Genomic DNA, 20,915 nt, shown 5'->3' with positions numbered 1-20,915 from the left:
CCAATGCGACCCGCACTCCAGTCCGGAAGGTGGCGCTAAGGTAACCAAAAGTTTTATCCCCAGCTGCCATTAAGATAAGGAGGAAGAAGCAGTCCCAAGCACAGGCAACCGAGCAGTCACAGAGAGGACGGAGATAGCTAGTCAGTATTACCAGCCATCCTTTTGTGTAGCAGAGTCAGGTTGCGACATTTAGTTTGGATGGCTGAAACTCCTGCAAAGACCCTGTGACCGGCTAGCGTGCTGTAGTCCACACATTTGGGAGAAACCTTACAGCAGCCTCTCCCAGCGTCTAGCCTCGCACTCCCTCCCCTAATCTCGCCGAGATGTCAGCTTTCTCCGAGGCGGCTTTAGAGAAGAAACTGTCCGAGCTTAGCAACTCTCAGCAAAGTGTACAGACACTGTCGCTGTGGCTCATCCACCACAGAAAACACTCGAAGACCATTGTCAACGTTTGGTTCAACGAACTGAAAAAAGGTAAGGCTGGTGAGAGCCGAGGAGTTCCTCCAAACAAACACAGCGAGCATGCTTCAGAGAGTGAGTAACATGTAGCTGCAGGCTAGCTCTGGCTAAAACTGCCAGACCAAACTGCTGTTAAAGTTAAAACACAGAGTCCCTGTTAGCACGGTGGCTGCTAAAGGCTGGCAACTTTCGGTCACTAGCCAAAGGTTTTCACTGCTTTGTCTAAGTAGCATTGTCGAAAAGTGACGACAACGTGTGTTCCCTTAAATGTGTTTGTGTTAGAAAATCTCCATAATCTCCCATCTTTGCTTATAGTAAGTCTCGATCAGTTAAAGCTGCACTAAATTAAACTTTATAACACCTGAGGGAATAGCTTTAAATTAAACCCACATCAACAGTTACAATGAGCTTTACTATAAAGCATAAAGGAAGCCACTTATGCTCATTTCTTTTCTCTGCTACAGTAGCTTTGCGTGATTAACTCATCAAAATAATCCTATACTAACCCTTGATAAATCACCGCAATTCATACACAGTATAGCTTTGCTTTAAGCCAGCTTTCTTCTGATAGGCTACTCCGCACAAACAAAAGGTTTGACTAGCACGTGGGTGGAGATTGTGCTCACAGCCAGAGCCGTTTGCTTGAGATGACCACATACAAGACGCACTCACTCTCCTCTAATCATCAATGCACCACCTAATAAAAGTGAAATGCCCTAAATAATAATATTTTTAAAAAATGCATAGTTGCAATGGTGCATATATTATATAAGGAGAAGCATAAGTAAATGTGTCGATGTTAAACGAACCACATGACATTGTTTTAATTAAACATATGTAACAGTTTTAAGAGTAAGTGCATATTTATTCTTTAATTGCATTGCTTTTTTTGGCTCATTTAGCTGTGTCAATCATTTCACTGGAGAAAGACTATTGAACATTGTTGTGTGATAAAATATAAGCAATGACTGGTGGATCTAACTTTTTTCTGATTTTCATAGTATCTGATGACTGTCAATGATTTTTTTTTTTTTTTTTATAAGAAAATGTTCACAAAGTTTATTAAGTAGACGGTACATAATGGAGTTGTTGAATTTATTCAGTGAGTTGGGTTGTAGGGACATCAGGCATTACTGTAATTGTAGCTAATAATGGTGCATTTTTCCTCGGGGTGCTAGTCAACAACCTAGTGATACCTCTTGTGGGTGAGGTATTTTGGGTGGTGACTGAGACCAGTGTTAATGGCAAGTGGGGATAGAAATGGCTCTCCACGGAGCTTTACACTCACCTCAGTGTCGACTGTGTCTCGTCCAACAACAACAAAGGCTTGTGCATCAGTTAGTTTATCATAAAAACAACAAACCGAGAAGGGGTGTAAGTATCCTTCACTGGAACTCAATCGGGCACTCGGCTTCTCCAGAACAAAGTCAGGCAAGAGCCAGTGCTCTATTGTTAAAAATAGTAAGAAGAATCAGCTTTTGTTTTTGATCTCTTTGATGCCTTCAAAATCCTGGGGCATACAAATCTGAACATGCATTTTTGTCAGATTGCTTCTTCATATCGTGCACTAAACTTGTGAAATAATATCCACAGATTAAATCTTTTTTTTTTTTTTAATTATTCTTTCTGCAGGGCCACCTTGTTCTGCATCATGCAGCTGATGTGACTGCACAGTTCGCCTGTGCATCTGGTGCATTGCTCATATTAAATTAGCAAAGGTCATAGCCTTGCTTATAGTGAAGCATAACGAGTATCTTGAATTTTTTAAACGTGGCTTTGCATATTAAAGATAAGATGACCTTTATTAGTCCCACATGTGGGAAATTTGTTTTGTTACAGCAGAAAGTGGACAGTGCAAAGTTATATAGCAAAAATTAGAGAACACTGGAATAGAATAAGAATAAGATGCTGTACACAACTGTATAGAATAAAATACTATATACAATAATAAAAAACTGTTGAAGATTTAAATCGGCTCTATTTCATTTTTTGTATGTCATGACTTTTGTTTTTTGTTTTTAGTTCTTTAGTGGTTAAAATGCGCTTGCCCATTAATAGGCATTGTTGTGTTGTACCTTTTTGTAAATCATAATCAGATAGTATGTGTGTTTCTTTGTTTTTTTCAAACATGTGCAGCTCAGGTATCGCGCAAGCTGACCTTCCTGTATTTGGCCAATGACGTCATCCAAAACAGCAAGAGGAAAGGACCAGAGTTCACCCAGGACTTTGCTCCAGTCATCGTTGATGCATTCAAACATGTGTACAGGTCAGTTTTTATTGGACAAAGGCATGGATGGTTGTCCTGATGTCAACTTTCTCATTTTGTCATCATTTTGGATTTTAAATGTATGAAATTTAAGTAACATTTTAGAACTGGTTGAGGGTGGCAGCCATAAGTAGGCTTGATGAGAAGACGTGTATAAACACACACATACTGTATGTTCTAGGGATGCACACACTGATGTATTATGAGCTGATTACAATGTTTAAAATGACATTTTTGCCATCAGCTGTCCATCTTTGAACTTATTTCCATTAAAGAAAATGTGACAGAAGTGGCCAGTTGGCCTGTGGCGGTAAATGAGGTGCATCTCTAATATTTTCCCATTTAAAGAATTTCTATCCAAGAACTGATTTTTTTTTTTTTTTTTAAATTCAATTTTGTCCAGTCCTGACTTCAGGTTTGCAAAGCTGTTTAAAGCGTGTGTTCTTTCTTTCTTTCTTTTCTTTCCTGTGTGTTCCCGTGCAGAGATGGTGAGGAGGGCTGTAAGAAACAGCTGGGTCGGGTTTTATCCATCTGGCAGGAGAGAGCCGTGTATGAGAATAACCTGCTCGATCAGCTCTCGCAAGTCCTGTGTAAGTTCAACGAGCCAAAACCTGTACCAGCTTGTCAGTAGTGCTTACCATTCAATTATAGCAAGTGTGCTGTGTGCCTAGAGGTTTAAACTTGATAAGCATAGTTATATTATTTACTTGCACTATTTTGCAAATGTTTGCTTTATTTCTAAACATGCAGCTAATCAGGCTTGTGGCTTTAAAGTGGCTAAAGATGTAGTATAATACATAAAACGCACACCTTCAAACTGGACTTTTGACTTGTTATGTTTTGCTTTTCTTGCTTTTTATAAATCTTAGATGGAGAAAAGAAGACAAAGAAGAGGTCATATGAGGAGATCCAGCCAGATGATGAAGGCTTTGCCTCCCAGAGCTCTCCAACCGAGCCCCCACAGGTGCTGTCCTTGTTATACAGAGCAGTTATAAATACAGAGTGCTAATCATATAACACTTTGATCCACACACATGCTAGTTAATGATTTACAGCTGTCTGTGTTTTCATGTTTGCCTTTGTGTCTCCTCCTGAGTGTAAATACCTTCTTCTGCTCCCCCCTCACCTCTTGCCTTTATCATGCTCGCTATACCTCAGACGGCAGAGTTAATCCGAGCTCTGCAGGAGCTGGAGAACGCTGCTTCTGGCGACTCAGTGCTGCGTCAGCGCATCTCCTCCCTTCCTGCTGAGGTGCAGGACACGTCACTGCTTCACAGGATCACAGGTAAGGAAGCTCTGCGCACTTTATACCAAACTTTAGACAGAACATGTGTTGTTTAGACTGAGAAAATGTTGTTGAACCACTCTGATATACTGCACATTACAGAAAACACTTAACATCTAGATTCCTGTGAAAAATTAAGTATACTCTTAGTGCTTCCACAGGAATTAACTGATCATTAGCAAGCGTGAGGACCTCTATAAAAGGAAAGGAGGAAAAACATCAACAATGATCTTAGAACAGTTGTTCTAAGCAAATGTTCCTGGCCAGCAATCTGGGAATTAAGGCCATTTCCTGTTTGAAGTTGTCATGCCCTTTTTCTGCTGGGAGACAATCTAGCAGTTCTCACTATTTTATTATCAGGCAGTTAAAGATTTGGCTTGCTTAGTTAGCTGTGCACTCTAACTGTCCACCAACTAAAGCCTGTCTAAAATCGGATCATGCAAGAGGATGATGATTTCAAACACTGCAGCAAATTTTAAAACGGAGAGGCTGAATAAGATTCAAGGTGTTGCAGTCCAGTCCAGACATGAACCTGACTGAACTGCTGCGGTGAGACCCTCAGAGAGCTGTGTATAAACAATTGCCTCAAGTCTTAATGAACTAAAACAACAACGTAAAGACGATTGGGCCAATCTGTACCTGTGCATGTGCAATGACAATAAAGTTGAATTCTAGTCTATTCTATTCTATACCTCCAGACAAAATGAGAGACTGATAAAGTCTTAAAAGAAATGATTACTTTACTCTTTTCCCATTGAAAGCCTCTTAGGAGTAAGCTTTGAGGCTCTTTTCTGAACTGAGTGGTTTGGTTTCTTTCATACTTCAGACCAACTTGCACAACAAAATGACCGGGTGTGCATCAGAAGTAGTGATTGTGGACTCTGTCCGTTGGAATAACCTGAAAACTATTCTAATGTTAATCAAAACCGCATCTTTGTTGATATAAACTTTTGAATCATGGGGTGTATTTAGTTTTGTCACGACTGTATTTCAGAGGAAATAAGGTGTGCACAAACAAGGGAGAGTCGAGACAAAAACATGGGATATGCAGTCGCCTGGACGTCCTTGTTGGGCCAAACAAACACTCACTTCTGCAGCTGACGTTCTTTCGCTCTGAAGGATACCTGCAGGCTTATTTATGGGAGAGAGGGGATGGCTCTGAAAGATATTGACCTTATGACAAAGAGAGATCATTTACATGAATGTGTAGCACACAGCACTCACTACAGATTTGATTACATGACACATGATTGTTTGTGTGTTTGAGTCTCCCTCGTATCTGTCTGACAATGCCCTTGCCTTTACCTCAGCAGAAACAAATTGAAGGTTTGATTTGGCACTGATTATACAGATGCTGTTTACATTGTTCCAGGATTGATGCATAACTGAGTGACGTGCATTTAGGCTTTGTTCTCTGCTCTCTCTGTGCTTTCTGTGCTTTAGATAAAGAATCAGGAGAGCGACTTTCCCGGCTGGTGGAGGAGGCCTGCATGCTGCTAGCAGACTACAGCGGCCGCTTGGCGGCAGAGATTGACGACAGGAGGCAGCTCACGCGTACACTAACTGTCTTCCTGCAGAGCCAGAAGGACGGCCTGGCCCAGAATGAGCAGAAACTTGAAGTGCGTGAATAAGTTTTTCTCTGTTATACGTCTGTGTGCGTCCTGTCTGCCTCACCTCTCCTTGGTGTTCATCTTTTTGTGCTGTGTGGACAAATTACGTTTGAGCACAAATTTCTATAAGTATTTTTACAAGTTTCTCAGCATGCTGCACGCTTTCTGTCATGCTTTTTTTTTTTAATTTTTTTTTTTTATAAAGCTACCCTGCATGTTTTTAGTGTTAGCCCTGCTGATGTGCAAACTGAGGGGAAGCCTCTCGATTAGATACAGACTTAATGTCTAAGTTATCTTTTCCCTCGTCACTGGCTTTCTCTTTGAGCCTTTTTCTTTCTGCTCACTTCACTCAGTGTGTCCTGCCTATGAGGTAAGTAGTAATCAAAATGAACCCGTTAGAGCTTTAAAAATGTAACCACTGAGTTTTCTTGTTTGCTCAAAGCTGTGCTTTTCACGTTGACGGTAATTGTTCAGATCTTATCTACAGGGCACCACAAGGATCCCACGTCTCATCTTTGTATCGTCACTCAGTCAATACCTTTTGTTTAAAAAAAAAAAAGAAAAGAAAAAGTCTGAAAATAAAAAGTGAAAATGATTTTGTGAGTCCTTTTTTTGTGCTCTAACACCTACAGTTTACCCTCTTATTCAGGTTTGAAGGTGGTTTATGAAACGTACTTTTGGTTGTGGAGTTGACAGTAAATGGCAGTTATATACTTTAGGATTTTCTGATTAGTGGGAGATGTAGATCAGATATTTATCATAATCATTGTCATGATTAATAAACATAAATTAATGAGATTCAAATTTGATTAAAATCTTGTTCATTTATCTTTCTTGGTACTTTTGCTTTATGCTTTCTGAAGAGATTTATGTCATTTGCAACACGATGGGACACAAAGAGAACATAGTTTGTTTTTTTTCTTTTCCTCTCCCCTTCCCTCATTTGGACATTTCTGTTATCTATGCTGGAAAAGTACTGATGACCTACACACACTGCATGCATTGGCTGGCAGATATAGTCACTGAACACATTTGAGAAACATGGCACAGAAAGTAAAATGTGACAAGATTAAGGTGGGAAAAAAACATCAAATACATGGATCAGGTGAAATCATTTTGTCCACATGCAGTCCTGTTTTCAGTACCTTACACTGCACTTTGCATGCAGTTTGTGTGGCCAGTCTTTTATTAGGGGAAAAAAAAAGCTGTTGCAAAGGTAAATGTTTTTTGGTGCCCTTTAGTGTGGCTCATTACAGTGGAGGTTGATCTAAGTCGAGCAAAGTCATTCATAAACATGGAGAGAAAGAGCGTGGCATTTTTGCTGAATGATTTGGGTGTTTGGATAAAACTAAAACACCCTGACACACTGTTTAGTGGTGGCCACTAATTAAAATACATGAAACATGTTTATTGGAAATCCTTGAATTTAAATCTGAACTTTAACTGGAGCTTTAAGCTGCTCTTGGTCTGTAATCCATGAAGCGCACATTCAACACTTCAGTTTCTTATATTACATTATAATTTAAAATTACAATATGTGTGTGTATTTATCTCATGTAATACTGCTACTGAGACTAGGGGGGAAAAAAACCAACACCATAAATCGGTGTGATTCAGACTGCAGGATCTTTGGCGTCTGATGGCTGTCTGTCATTGTGGACTTTTTCAGGAATACAAACGCAAACTGGCGAGGGTCACCCAGGTTCGAAAGGAGCTGCGATCACGTCTGAACAATCTCCCAGAAGGACACTACAACTCTTCGAACTGACGCGCTACTGACGCATCTGATCAGACGCCTGTTTAATATTTGATCTGTGACCTTGCCATAGTCCTCTGTTCCTGACTTTGGGGTGTATCTTTGTCTCTGTGCAGTAATCTGTGGTTCTCATTCTGTCTACAGCCAATTATTTATCCACGTGGGTTTATGAACATAAACATCTTATTATCATTTAGAAGATTTAAAATCATCCCGACACAGGCCTGTTGTGCTTTGGCCCCAGCTGCCTAACTTTCCAGCTTTCCAGTTGTATGGATGAATCTGGTGTGATATTTTTTTATTTATACTGATTAAGATAATGCATCAGAGTACATTGCTCTAGTGTGATCATTCATTTTAATTTGCTGTATTCTGCTGGCATTACGTTCCCTTTAACTGTCTTAAGTTAAGGGTTATAGATCCTTGTTTGTAATAATAGCCTCAAATGTCTGAAACTGAGTAGGAAGCCATGTTCCTTAAAGCAAACCCAAGTGTGTATTTATGATTTACTGTTTGTGAAAGGGGAATGTAAATCATTGGTCAGTGTACATATTGTAGTTTGCATGTAAATATGGAGTTGTGCCTGCTCCTTGTCATAAGTGCTTTTGGTTTGTAATTGTGTCAACATGGTGAAGAAAATGTTGCTCATTCAAATTAATGAGCTATGTCAGATATCCACAGTACGGAAAGGGTGAGATAATGGGTTTTGTTGTCTTGTTTACTGTATCGCTCCATAGTTTTATCTTGGAAGTCTCCTGAATGCTGTGCAGATGCCTCACACAGCTTGAGAAGTGCCCCGGTTTCCAAAGCCAGACTTAAAAGGAAAAGGAAAAAAACAAGCTGTTTTTGTAAATATGAAGCAAATGCTTAGAACCAAATAAACAAAGTGCACAAATGTTTTATCGTCTTATCTGCAGTATGTGCTATTGAGTGCAATTAAATATGTGAACACCAGGGGGAGTTCCTTTTTTACGCCTCTGTGGCGACAGCCTCGGTCACGTGGGTTTCTTAGAGCGAGCGTCCGCCCATCAACCAGGAAGACGAAGCTATTTTTCCCCTGGTTTCTTAATAATACAATAGCTGTGTAAACATTTGTTGGATATGATACAAAGTATTTAATATAGAAAACAAAAGAAACAAAACACGCCAATTCGCTAGTGTTACAACAATAACGCTTGCTGATCACAACAGTTAACTAGCTTGGTTCAGGCGATTTAGCTAGTAAACAGTCGCTAAGCAGGTAGCTTTACCTCTAGAGGGTACGGCCACTGATTAAAGTTCATGATGGATAACTTCGAAACGCCATATGAGGAGGAGGATATCGCGTTTATTGAATGCGAGGTAAGCATGCTAACGTTAGCTGAGAGACGTAATAATTTGGCGAAAGCGAGGTTCCCGGAAAAAAGGAAGCGTGCCGCGAGCAAAGCTAACGTTTTTAGCTAGCCTCTGGAGGTATATGACATCGGACGTGAATTAGTCCTGCTCTTTTTGACCTGTTCGGGTCAAATTCCATCAATTTTTACGTTTGACTGCAGTGATTCAGCATGTGATTCTTTTAGCTTGAAAATGTCATGACTTTTCATGAAGTGAGGCAAAAGTAAAATTAAAATTTGAATGGATCTGGGTCGCGTATTTACTCAGAAGGATTCTGGATCCATCACTGTGGGGAAAATCAAAGAAACGTTGATTTTAGGCAACCCTGAAACTAAAACTGTACATACCAAGTTGTGCGTATTTTTTACGGGACAAAGGTGGCAGAGGAACCTTCGTTAAGTCACGAAAATTGCCTTTGTTGTAGAGGTGGGCGAATCGATCCAAATATCTGTAGTATCGATAACAACGCTGGTATTGATATACCAGATACTAGTGCGCTATTTGTTTCTCTTCTAAGTTCAGTAAGTAGCCAAATGAATCTTGTAAAATCATGAACACATGCACAATGAAAAATGTCTGAACCTTTTTGTGTTAACCATCAAATCTGTTTTATTTATAACCAATAGCACATTTAAACAGAAGTTAACTCAAAGTGCTTTTAAGACAGACACATTTACATTGCAGGTCTCCAAAAATCCCAGTTGTACACGAAAAGCTAAAATGTGTCCCACACATGCTAAGTACCTGCTCTAAGTATTTAATAAATTTGTTTTGATATATGGTAGTCATAAGGATTTTTATATGATCCAGAATGAAGAGTTGAGTGTTTTAATGGTTGTAACATTCTTTCCATCTCATTATAATATCTTTTAAACATTACAGGTGCTACATTTTCACCTTAAGTAAAATAGGTCATCATATTTTGTGATATCTCATGTTTTTCTCCAAATATAAGTGTTGTAAAATCTAAAAAACACTCACCCTGTTCTCTGAGACATCAATTAAGGACTATTCATCATTTTATTAATGTCAGATAGACTATTTATACTTTATAAAGATATATGTATATTAGAATTTGTTTTATACACTTGATGTGAAGGAATTCTTGGCCCAGTTCAATTTTGACACAGACTATAGTATGAAAGCATATAAAATGAACAGTATTCAAGGGTTAAAAGTGGTCATATAGTTTAGAGTTAAGTTACCTTTTGTAACTAAAATACAGAATAAGGCTTAATTTAGTGTGTCTATTTGTGTCTGTCAGCTTATTGTTATTAATTCATCTGTTTTTTGCTCTTTCTCAATCAAGATCTGTGAAAAATCCTTAAGGGGTGATACCCTGTACAAGATACACCTGACCACCCCAGGACATATAAAGGTACTCAAGAAATCTACTTGTGTAGAAAGCTAAACATTAATAGTAATGCAGTCATTTAAAATGTATTCAAAAGTGATGTCATCATCGTTTTTGCATTATTCCATGTACTTTCTCTTTAGTCTCAGATTTCCACAGGTACCAGACGTCTGTGAGAAACAAGTTTTCCAAGCTGCTCACATCTTTTAATTTTTTTTTTTGTTTGAAGCCCACCTACAGTTTTCCCCTCCTGGTTTAATTCCTGGTTTTGCATCTGACAGCTCTTCCTTTTTCAGTCTTGACAGTCGAACACATTGTTTCTTCTGAAGATTTAAAAAAAAAAAATCATGTTACAGTAAGTACAAGAGTAGTGACAACAAAAGTTGACATGGGTTGCCTCTCTTCAGCCGTTGCCGTCAAGGGTTCAGTGAGTTTTGAGCTACAGAATCAACCAGGAAAGCTGGATGCTTTCCACCTTTGTGTTTGACTGCTATGAAGAAGCTGGATTGGCCATTTCAGAAGAGTACTGTGTCTCTCGCCATTGCAGTAAGTTTGTGCAAGGATGACAGGGTAATATTTAGTTCGATGATGTATAACAGAGTGTGAAAGCCTGCCTGGCTGTGTATTTCACACAGCATTCTTCTTCTCCTTCAGTCTGGGAAACAACTACAATTACTCTTGGAGCGAGCAACTGACAACCTGAAAATGGCAAGTTCTGAAGGAGTCTTGAAAAAGGCAGGCTTGGTTGGTTCTTTGGGTGAAGGGGTTTAAGGATTTCTGCAAAGAAAAGCCAGACATTTCTTCTCAACACTTTGCTCACCTCCCCAGATGCAGATGTTCTACTAAAACCAGGCCCCTACCACCATCTGCCTTTTTTAGTGGCCCCTTCACATCAATGCATCCTGAACTTTGCGCCAATAATGGACAGTTGTGTTTGTTTTAAAGGAGGAAAACAAACTTGTTTTTCTTTTTAATAGTGGCCACAGACTATGCTGACACAGTGGAGTTTCACAAAGGAAATGGTCTTGAACCATGTCATGTATGATGTGTCAGCTTCATAAGTCTTTGAACGTCTTCCTGTTAATGCCCAAGAAAATTTCAGGAACTTGTCTGCTGTGCCTTTGAGCCAGGTTCGGGTCTGTTCCACTAGGTAAAGTCATGTGAGCTTTCTTGGTTGTTCTTGTTCATTATGTTGGGAAGTGTGCCTTCCAAGACACACGTGCTGATTTAACAAGTGACTTGTTGTACAGTCAAGCCTGGAAGACAAACTGAATTAAAAAATACAAAGCAAAAACAGTGCACTGTGGAGCCATGGCAACATTTCTTCAGCTTCTTACTTTCTCTTCTTTTGTTGATAGTGACAGTGTCGAGAGACAGGAAAGCGGGGAGAGAGCGAGATAGGGGAAGACATGCAGCAAAGGGCCGCGGGTGGGACTCAAACCCGGGCCTACTGCTCTCTGGCCATATGGCATATGGTCACCTGCTCATCTCGCTGAACTAAACTGGTGCCCTTCTCTTCCTGTCTTTACACTAGAGGAAGTCAGCCACTGTTTGGTTATTTGGGTAGCTATGTTTTGGCAGACCTTATTGCCAAGTGCAGAATCTGTGTAGCACATAAGCAGAAGTTGCTTGAACTGAGTTCCTGTCTTTTGGCTGTCTTCTAACCACTATGGCAAATCAGCTGCTAATTCTTGGATGGTGCTGGTTTGGCGTTCCGCTGAGGCGCAGACCTACTTAAAACTGGTTTTATTTTCTATGAGCCAGAAAAATGTATACGTAGGTATACATTTATACTTTCCTAGCAGCGCTGCCACCACCAACAACGACGACGACAACAAGTGCAAGGAGGCTACTCTGCAGACCTCTACAGCTTCAGTTTGACATCCGTACTGAAGCTTTTTGTAATGGTAAAGTTTTATTTGGACCTTGGTTTAGCCCCAGCAGTGTGCTGGCGCATTTCATTCCTATAAACAGTTCCTAGAAGGATCCCTCCAGATGTTTCAATAGAACTTTTGGTCATCCTGAAGAAAGCTACATCCTGCTTCTTTGCATTAATATATTCACATGCAGATATAACTCCCACCTCCCGCGGTGGGGGTTTAATTTATACAGTTGTGTGAAAAGTGACTGGAGTACAAACTCTTTAGTCCTTAACTGCTTTATCTCTTTATGATCTAACGCACACTAAGAAGACAGGTGTGGACAGGCACCTTTACTGCACCTCATTTGAGCTGTGGTTTTGGTTTTAATATGCGTTTGATTCCATAAAATAACTCCTTTTCTGTTTGTAGCAGAGGTGAACTACATCCAGTGTTGTTTATCCAGCACTGATTGACTTTATTTTTATTGTTCTCCTTTCGTTCCTGGCAGAAAGAGAGTGGCTTAGTAACTTCTGGTAAGTAGAATTCATCTTCCCTCTTTTATTATTTTTTTATTTTTTCATTCCTTCCCTGGCCATGTGTCTGTTCTGATGGGTAATTCAATGTACATGTGAATAGTGCCCATTCCGGTTTGAATGGGCAGCAGTTTTGTTTAGAAGTAAATGTATAAAGATACCCAGAAGTCAACGTGTAAGGACAAATAGTTTGTCCAGATTTTGTTTTTTCTTTGGTGGTTTGGCTTAGGCTCCTTAGATGCATCTCAGGTTATATCTGGACCACTGACACAAAGCCCCAAACTTAACATCAGTGATCAAATCGGTTAACATCGGCTGCAAGTCAGGACTTGTTTTTGAACATCAGTGTGTGTTCTCACTGATGATGTTGTGGCTTTTTTGTCTGCCAGTGTGTGTTCAGCCATTTTGTTTTCTTAATTTGGGTATGGAGAGTTAGAAATTTGAAGTTTATTTAAGAGATTTATACTTTTCATTTAGCACAGTGCAGTGATTTCATGTTTATTTTTGAAAATGAAATGGAAGTCTGTATGAGGAACTGGATTCACATCGACTCAGCTTTCTGCTCCAACAAATGTGGACTTTAAAATGGTCACATGGCTTCGATGTTTCCAAGTTGATATTCAGATAAGTTTTTCATTATGGCGTTGGGCCAGACCATCTTCAGAGCACCTTGATATTTGGTCCTATAGGACTGCAAGAACGTTTTCTTAGGTTTGCTGACTGTTGGACGTAGTACCCCCATTTTTCTGCATCCACACTCCTGGAACTCGGAATCATCACAGTTCTTCACAGGGTTTTTAGGGTAGGTACTTTCCCAGCAGGGAAAGAGAAACTTTGAGTGATGAAGGTGTACACATATGCTCCAGATATAAGTGTGCACTGGTCAAACAAAGGAATGCAGCACCAGAAGAGTGAACATTGTATTGAAACGAATCCTCTCATTGCATCTGTCACGCAATGAAGAAATGCAAACAGAAAGTGAAGAACATGAAACACAATTATAGGAAAACGTAAGATGTCAACAGGGGTGACGTGTCAGGAAAGCTACTACATGACTTCAGAGTTCCTATTAATGATGTGAGTGCAAATGGGAAACAAGGCTCAGAAGGTATGTAATCACCTCAGTGGGTAAACACAGTCTCCAAGAAGTGAAGTGGATATTAATTCAACAAGTGTCTGGATTTCAACTGGGGGATTTAATACATTTCTTCCAAAAGATACTCCATCTTTTGGTTTTGGTGGTGGTGAAAAGTGCAGTCTAATGTGGGAATTACAGTACTATGTTTGTGTAGGTATTTGCCCACGCAGAGGCAACCTATGCAAATGCACTTGTGTGCGGTTCTCCAAAGCCCCAACAGCACATAGCTCAATGTGGACGATGCAAGTCCAGTGCTGACTGGTTGAAAAGTTGCCTGGAATAGGAAAGGGACCGACAGCAGAAGTCTAACATGAACGGGAGAAAAAAAAAGCCTCTCCGCGGGTGCCTGAAGGACCAACCAACAGCAGCCCAAGCAAGCCTGGGCACTGGTTGTTACTGTCAGTCCCCTGCTGACAGTAAACAGCTACACCATGTAACAATGGTCTGCAGAGCTGGTGGTAAACTCTGCAAACTACCAACTTGAAAGCCGTAAGTAGAAGATTACACTCGGACAGCTGAAGACGCTACGGAGAAGAAGTCTTGGCATACTTTTTCCACTTCTACCTGGTGGACTCATCTCTGTAGATGGGTCCACAGGGTCACAGAAAACTTGCAGCGATGTGGATGTATGTCAGAGCATCGCTCTAACCATCTAATGATCAAATTTCCATCACGTGGACCCAGTTTGAAACCTTCCATAGTTGGAATGGTGAAAATGATTACACCTGTGTAAAAAGCTACTTTCAGCTGCTCTTTTATTCACCAGGAGTCGCCACAGTGGGTAGATGATTTGGCAGGTTTTTTTTAAACTCTGGATATCCTTCCCGAGGCAAGCCAAACGGGATGTTTGTCCCCTTCTTGAGTTTAAACTGGATATTTTGCTGTTAGAACCACTGCAATATGGAGCTATTGTTACACCTATGTAACAATTTTCCCCAAACTCTTCCATAGGTGAACCCATAAAACTCCTTTAATGACCCAAAAGGATTTGAATTGACTGATTGGTTGGCTGATTAAAATCAGCAGATATGGGCCTTTCACAGATACATAATACACATATCATTTGAATCTAGTGTTTGACCCAGGGCCTTTCTCTGTGGAGTTCACATGTTCTCCCTGTGTCTGCGGGAGTTCTCTCCGGGTACTCAAGCGTCCTCCCACAGTCCAAAGACATCCAGTTATTGGGGTTAAAGTAATTGGTGATTCTAAATTGCCCATAGGTGTGAATGGTTGTCTGTCTGCCCATGTTAACCCTGTTGCGGATTGATGACCTGTCCAGGGTTTACCTTGCCTCACACTCACACCAAGCCACCTGGGATAGACTCCAGATCCCCCACCACCTTGAATTGGATAAGTGGAAAATTATTTGTTTTTTTTTTTTAAATGAATGGAAGGATGGAAAATAAGTATCAGCATCGGCCCCCAAAATCCCATATTCGGGGAGCTGGGTATGGATGGCAGTGGTGCCATCTTTGATTGTGGCTCCAAAGCCGTGATCCAACATCTTACAGCGAGAGAGGATCAAAGCTGGCTGTTCTAACAGCTTTTCTACCAAAACAGAGGCTGGGGAAATTTTCTGACAGGGTCAGAAGTTTAGGACAGCTCACAGTGAAACGTCAGCCATGACCTGTGTCTACTACCCAGCCAATGGGAATGCAAGAGAGACATCAGCATATGTGGGGGAAAAACTGAATACATGTAAGTGTTACATTCCCTACCACCTGTTTCCAACACAGAGGAAAATGTGTCTTAGCTGTGGCAGCTGCAGTGTGTCTACATCAGTTTACAGGACCCGTGACAAGGTGGACATAGCAAGGAAACAAACAATGAAGATTTTGCAGCGGTACGTTGTTGCCCTTGAGTCAGTAGGTATTATCGTACAGCCTTCATGCATCAAACTTGATGTCCTACCCATGCTTATTAGATCACTGCCGCAGAGCGTGTTGGTGCCTCAAGCGATTAAAGCTCCTGCCACTCGTGCCCCAAGAATGAACCCTGTTTCAAAGCCACTTTGATGTTTTGCACTTGCCATCGTGATTCAAAAACAGAACCAACTGGGCCTGCGTTTGTATACGTGCCGCTGAGCGTGACTGGATGCTATTTACCATGAAGTGCACTTGTAGAAGCATCTGCATTTGTTGGGTTTCTCTGCTCATTTAGTTTTTCTTTTCCTTTCTGGATCTTTGCACTTTTTGCCAAATTTGGTTGCATTAACAGCCTTTTTGTGATTTAATTATGGTGTTACATGATAAGTTGCTGAAATAAATGTGTAGCATTGTCGTATCAAGATCAGAAAAAATACTGTACTGCTCTTAAACCACACATGGCTACTAAAATGCAGCTTTTCCAGTGTTGCTCTTCAAGCAACAGCTGCAGCTTGTTGGAAATCTTCACAACTTCTAAAAATGTCAGTCAAACAAGCTGTTTGCACAAAATTAGATGGCACTGGCCAGCCTGTGTCTGTATGACTCCCTCAAAATCCACTCTGACTAAATTTAGCAACTATACATATGTATTCAGTTATTCTAGTGGCAGGACATCTGTGGGTGCACTAATACTCCACACTCAGATGACGAAAGGATAAGTAAACATCTCTGCAGATCTGTCCAGAGTTTGGTGTAATGTCTTTTATAAAGGAACATGTTGTACAAGTATGCACTTCAATAACTTTGTTTTATTTATGCCTTTTGCACAAGTAAATTAAACATTTACACCATTATTGGGATATTTTTAATACAATAATATTGGGATATTGTAAAAAAACAAAAAAAAACAACAACATTTCTTAGTTGGTAATATAGGTACCATTAGAGTTCAGATGTTTTTTGCCATTAAATCCATTATGCCACACAAGGTACATGTTTCAGAAAATCATGGAAACATTTTTTTTCCTTGTCTGATGACATTCAAAAAGCAACATGAAATAAATAAACTGTCTGGACTAGAAGTTCTACTGGGGCTCATACATTAGATGATAGTTTATCAGAAATCTAAGATAGTTAAGATCTAAGCTGAAGATTTTATACCATTCAGCTGCAGCTACAATACACCAGGCCTTGTCTTATATTGACTTATAATCTTCCCTTACCCCTGTTAACCCTTAATAAAGACTCATCCTCTAATAAGGAGTTTAAATTGAAGCAGTTAGTATTGCTCTTGTCTTATTGTTATACTGTGATGATGACTTTTAAAAACACTGTGTAGTTTTTGTCTTTTTGCTAACTATTAGCATGTGGCTTCCCAGGACGGTCTGTCAGAAGACACGTACCGGAGTTTAAGGATATTATAGAGTACCTGGATTACCTGAATCTGGATGAGCCTATCATTGGTGAATAACTTTGCAGAAAGTTTTAAGCAGATGTTTTTTTTTTTTTTTTTAAATACCAGATTATTTGATTGTTTTTAACTTTTTGCTTGTTCTTAATTTCCAGGTTTGAACTTTTTGGAAGAGGGGCCTCCTAGTGACCGACAAATAGGCCCCAAATACTTATGTAAGCTCTGTAATCAGTCAGCCGTCCTTGCAGAAATGGTCTGTCATGTGATTGGACGCAAACACAGGCAGAAATATGTGGTAAAGCATTCAGAGCATTACTTAAATACTTCTTTGTTATTCTGTTTTTCTTTATAATAAGATGTTAAAGCAAAGAGAGATCACATTCCCTTTCTGTCTATGTAGGAATTGAAGCGGCCTGACTTGGTGACCTGGGATAGACCCTCTGTACAAACCCTCGGGGGGAAGATTATGCGCGCCAAAGCAGAAATAATAGAGAGACAGGATGGGAGAGGGACTCCAAAGGTATGCCAGATGAATTACCCAGATTACACACCATATTTTTTGTGCTTCTAAAATTCTATACATTTTGTTACATACAGTAAATGTTTATTATTCATGTTTTTTTTTTTTCCCCCAGTCATTGTTCAAAAAGGGGAACGAGAGTAGATCAAACAGCTCAAGAGGTACCTTGATTGATAGTAAACATGGTTAAAAAGTAAACGTTTGGTTGTATTTTTCTCTAATTATGACTTTATTATTAGCTTCCCAAAGGCCGAGGCAAAACAGGGAGCAGACGAACCCACAAGATTTGCCACCACTCCTACCCGAACTCAAGGACTATCACCGAAGGAAGCATGCCTCAAGTTACCCAAACGCATCTGCATTTCCTCCGAATGACCCTAACATGAACGTAGACAGGCGCAGCCAGCGGGAGAACAGGCTTAGCAATGAGCGCACCAGAGATGAACCGCGAAGGTCGGATTTTAGGGAAGGCCATGCGTACAGAGAAGGCTACATGGACTCTGATTATCGTCATCAGTATGAAGAGGGATATGGTGGCGATTCACAAAGATGTTTGGCACTTGAGCAAGGTGATGCTCCCAAGTATGATTTTAGGGAGGAGCTGCCTGGTGGCCTCGGTCAGTCTGACTATTACCCTGAGGGGGCGCCTCCTTATAGAAGAGCCTATCCAGAAAGAGAGTCTGTTCAGGATTTCCACTCTGAGGATGTCAGGGGTGGGAACGGTCGTTCTGAGTATTCACCCTCCCAGGCCATGTACCCTGAAGTTGATAAACTGCGGTGGTCCCTGGAGAGGGAAGCTGATAGGCACGACGGTATGAACAAAGCAGGTAGACAGGGATCAAGTGAACCAGAAGCCAGGAGGAGGAACTTCTCTGCATCTATGGAGGGGGACCGATCACGTGACAATTTGTTCAATATAATTCAAGATTATCGTCATGAGATGAGAGAGGTACATCAGGATGAGGGAGTTGATAGGAGAGCAGGAGGCCCAGCCTCACAGAGACACATGGATGTTGGCAGAGCCATTTCTAACATCCCAGAGCCATTCAGGCGGTTCCTGAAAGGAGGCGCCGAAGATGATGTTCACGGTAAAAGGAAAAGAAAGAGCCGCTTCTCTGATGCTACTCCAGAGGAAGTGGAAGGGACAAGGGAGATGTAAGTGTAAAAATTGTAGTTGTTTTTTTTGTAAGTGTTGTGGGCTTTTTTTTTTTTTTTTTTTTAAAAACCCAAAAAAACATGTTTGATTGCTGCTTTAAGGTATGGGGATAATTATGGATCTCCAATTCCAAAGTTTGGAGGTGACCCAAGGCCAGGTAGTGCACCAATGAGTGGAGGACAATTTTCAGACATCTACAGAGAACCACAGGTACCGTAGTTTATTTTCACATCACAGTAGAGTAATATCCAGTAAAACAAATCTTTATTTGAGCAAGACCTTTTGCTTTTTTAGGGTCCACATCATCCTGAAATGAACCAAAGAGGAGGCTCTGAGTCGGAGGGCGTCTTTGATATGCTGGTAAGATGATTAATCCTTATTGGCGACTTGCACATGTTTTTGTTATGCAACTATTCACTCAAAGAGTTCTCAGTGTGTTGTTTTTTTTCCCTTTCACATTTTCTTAGAGCAACATTGAAATTGAGAATGCTGAAGAGGCTGACTTCTTGAAAAGTAAACTTTGCAACCTGCTTAAAGAATTCAAAACAAAAAAGATGGAGAAAGCTGTGGTATGTGTCATTCTGCACACCGCCTGTCTTTTTAATATAATATTAGTAGAAGAACACAAAGACTTTGCTTATATTAACAAAACGTATGGTTTTGTCATGGTAGCAGAACAGCCACGGTCGAGAAGGGATCCCCAGAAACTACAGCAACATGGAGCTGGACCCTCGACAGCCGCCGTTCGAAAGGACCATGAGAGATGATTCGCACCACAGACAGCCAGAAGACCTCGACTTCAGAGACTGGAGGCAGCGTGAGCATCTTCCAGAGGAGCGGCACAATGTTTATCCCCCCCCTGCACACGAAGATTCCAGATACTCAAAAAGAGGCCGCTTTGAAGGTATGTGCACAGTGCAGTTTATTTAAGCCCATTAGGGTTCAATAGTCTTTTATAAAAGTTAGACATCGATAAAAATAACACGAGCATAATTTTCTTGAAAGATTTTAGGCAAAAATAAGTACAGCTCAAAATAAAGGCAGACAGTAGATGGCCACTCAATAGTTGCTTCTTTAAAGACTCTTTCATCCATTAGTAGAGCTGCTTATACCAGAAAGGTAGGGCAGATCAGTTTCTATAATACCTGCAAAGTTTTCCCTAATGTTCCAGTCAGCAAGGCTTTCAGTTCATCCACACCAGAGCTTCGACCAGCTAACGTAATTTTCTCCATGGTATCCCTCAGGTGATGTGTGGGATTTGGGTCAGGGCTCTGGGAGGGCCCCTCTATTAGAATATATTCTTCAAGTCAGTTCCACATGAACAGGTGTCTGTAGCAGAATAACCACAGGTATAGTTCATCACATTAACAACAGGCATGGTTCAGGTGTGATAAACAGGAGAGGGAGGGGTATAATCATGCCTTTTGTCTGGAATTGTGCTGTATGTGTTGTTGTATGGGTCGAATGCCAATTTATTGACGTATTAATAAAATAAACTTATGAACTTTGAGGTTTTGATGAAATTTGATGGGATTTTCTTCTTTGAATGTATTTTGAGTTTTGTTGTGGTATCCTTTTAGGATAGTTTAGTTGAATTTATGTATAATGAGGCATAGTTTGCAAAGGTGTCCAAGTTGAGCTTTTGATTTTATGTACTGAATGAATTTGATTGCATCGTTAAATAAGATAATAAACAATAAGTTGTATATTCAGCTTCCCTGTGTCAGAGGAAGTGTGGCTGATTCCACTTTCTTTCATGTAATTCAATTTCATTCCTCTTTTTTTTTTTTTTTTTTTTTGTCAGAGGAATCTGGAACTCCTCATACAAACCGCTTAGATGAGCCGCCCTTTTATCCTGAAAGGTTTCCAGAATCCCTGCCCTCTCGTGACTACCAGCCTCCTGTTGGAGAGTTTTTCGACTCTCACTCTTCTGCACCTCCCCTCCACATGGATCAAGAATCCAGGATGCCCAGAGGACCCCGGTACTCTAACAACCTGGACAAAATCACCTCCGCCCTCCTGGAACTTGTGGCAAGGAAATAAATGTCATCACTGCAATCTCCTTAATAATCATTTATTGTAATGCAGTGTTTTAAGGTAAAGTTCAGATTTTAAAATGTGATTTGGGTTTAAATTTCTTTCCCTTCATTTTTCTTTCTATTTTTTTGTTGTTGTTTGTGTTGGATATTTGCAAAGACCTTGGTTGATCAAATGTTGACATCTGGTGTAAGAATTAAAACATTTGTCTACTGCAGTTGTAATCATTTCATTTTTTCAAATTTCTTACTGACCAACAACCAGAGAAGTAATACTGTTATTGCCATCG

At 40.3% G+C, this 20,915-nt stretch overlaps 2 protein-coding genes across 7 annotated transcripts; both read left to right on the top strand.

Moving 5' to 3' along the window:
* The first annotated feature begins 69 nt into the window (after nt 1–69).
* Nucleotides 70–8,271, top strand: LOC113015053 (regulation of nuclear pre-mRNA domain-containing protein 1A). Of its 2 annotated transcripts, none has more exons than XM_026156960.2 (7): nt 70–474; nt 2,596–2,725; nt 3,209–3,315; nt 3,595–3,689; nt 3,884–4,010; nt 5,454–5,629; nt 6,108–6,215. In XM_026156960.2, the coding sequence occupies exons 1-7, from the start codon at nt 324–326 to the stop codon at nt 6,207–6,209; spliced, it is 888 nt and encodes a 295-aa protein (XP_026012745.2). In that variant the 5' UTR covers nt 70–323; the 3' UTR covers nt 6,210–6,215. The 2 variants fall into 2 exon arrangements, with proteins under 2 accessions (XP_026012745.2, XP_026012746.1); XM_026156961.2 differs by lacking the exon at nt 6,108–6,215 and adding an exon at nt 7,290–8,271 and having other exon boundaries at nt 72–474.
* Nucleotides 8,272–8,501: 230 nt separating this feature from the next.
* Nucleotides 8,502–20,843, top strand: LOC113014138 (uncharacterized). Of its 5 annotated transcripts, none has more exons than XM_026155456.2 (13): nt 8,502–8,717; nt 10,060–10,128; nt 12,475–12,499; nt 16,882–16,965; nt 17,069–17,208; nt 17,314–17,433; nt 17,549–17,594; nt 17,673–18,588; nt 18,691–18,799; nt 18,884–18,949; nt 19,057–19,158; nt 19,262–19,493; nt 20,394–20,843. In XM_026155456.2, exons 1-13 carry the CDS (start codon nt 8,658–8,660, stop codon nt 20,630–20,632), a joined length of 2,208 nt encoding a protein of 735 aa, XP_026011241.2. In that variant the 5' UTR covers nt 8,502–8,657; the 3' UTR covers nt 20,633–20,843. The 5 variants fall into 5 exon arrangements, with proteins under 5 accessions (XP_026011241.2, XP_026011240.2, XP_026011239.2 ...); XM_026155455.2 differs by having other exon boundaries at nt 16,867–16,965; nt 19,265–19,493; XM_026155454.2 differs by having other exon boundaries at nt 16,867–16,965.
* Nucleotides 20,844–20,915: the final 72 nt, after the last annotated feature.

Source organism: Astatotilapia calliptera, chromosome 22, assembly GCF_964374335.1.
Source record: "Astatotilapia calliptera chromosome 22, fAstCal68.1, whole genome shotgun sequence".
NCBI classification, from domain to species: Eukaryota; Metazoa; Chordata; class Actinopteri; order Cichliformes; family Cichlidae; genus Astatotilapia; species Astatotilapia calliptera.
Note: the sequence above shows the minus strand (reverse complement) of the source record. Positions and strands in the feature narration are given on the sequence as shown.

What these genes read in the sequence shown, in the direction of transcription:
- LOC113015053 (XM_026156960.2), top strand. Translation starts at nt 324, where the DNA reads ATGTCAGCTTTCTCCGAGGCGGCTTTAGAGAAGAAACTGTCCGAGCTT. An exon ending in GTTCAACGAACTGAAAAAAG is followed by an intron (nt 475 to 2,595) that starts GTAAGGCTGGTG and finishes AAACATGTGCAG; the next exon opens with CTCAGGTATCGCGCAAGCTG. An exon ending in TCAGCTCTCGCAAGTCCTGT is followed by an intron (nt 3,316 to 3,594) that starts GTAAGTTCAACG and finishes TATAAATCTTAG; the next exon opens with ATGGAGAAAAGAAGACAAAG.
- LOC113014138 (XM_026155454.2), top strand. Translation starts at nt 8,658, where the DNA reads ATGATGGATAACTTCGAAACGCCATATGAGGAGGAGGATATCGCGTTT. An exon ending in TCGCGTTTATTGAATGCGAG is followed by an intron (nt 8,718 to 10,059) that starts GTAAGCATGCTA and finishes TTCTCAATCAAG; the next exon opens with ATCTGTGAAAAATCCTTAAG. An exon ending in GAGTGGCTTAGTAACTTCTG is followed by an intron (nt 12,500 to 16,866) that starts GTAAGTAGAATT and finishes GCTAACTATTAG; the next exon opens with CATGTGGCTTCCCAGGACGG.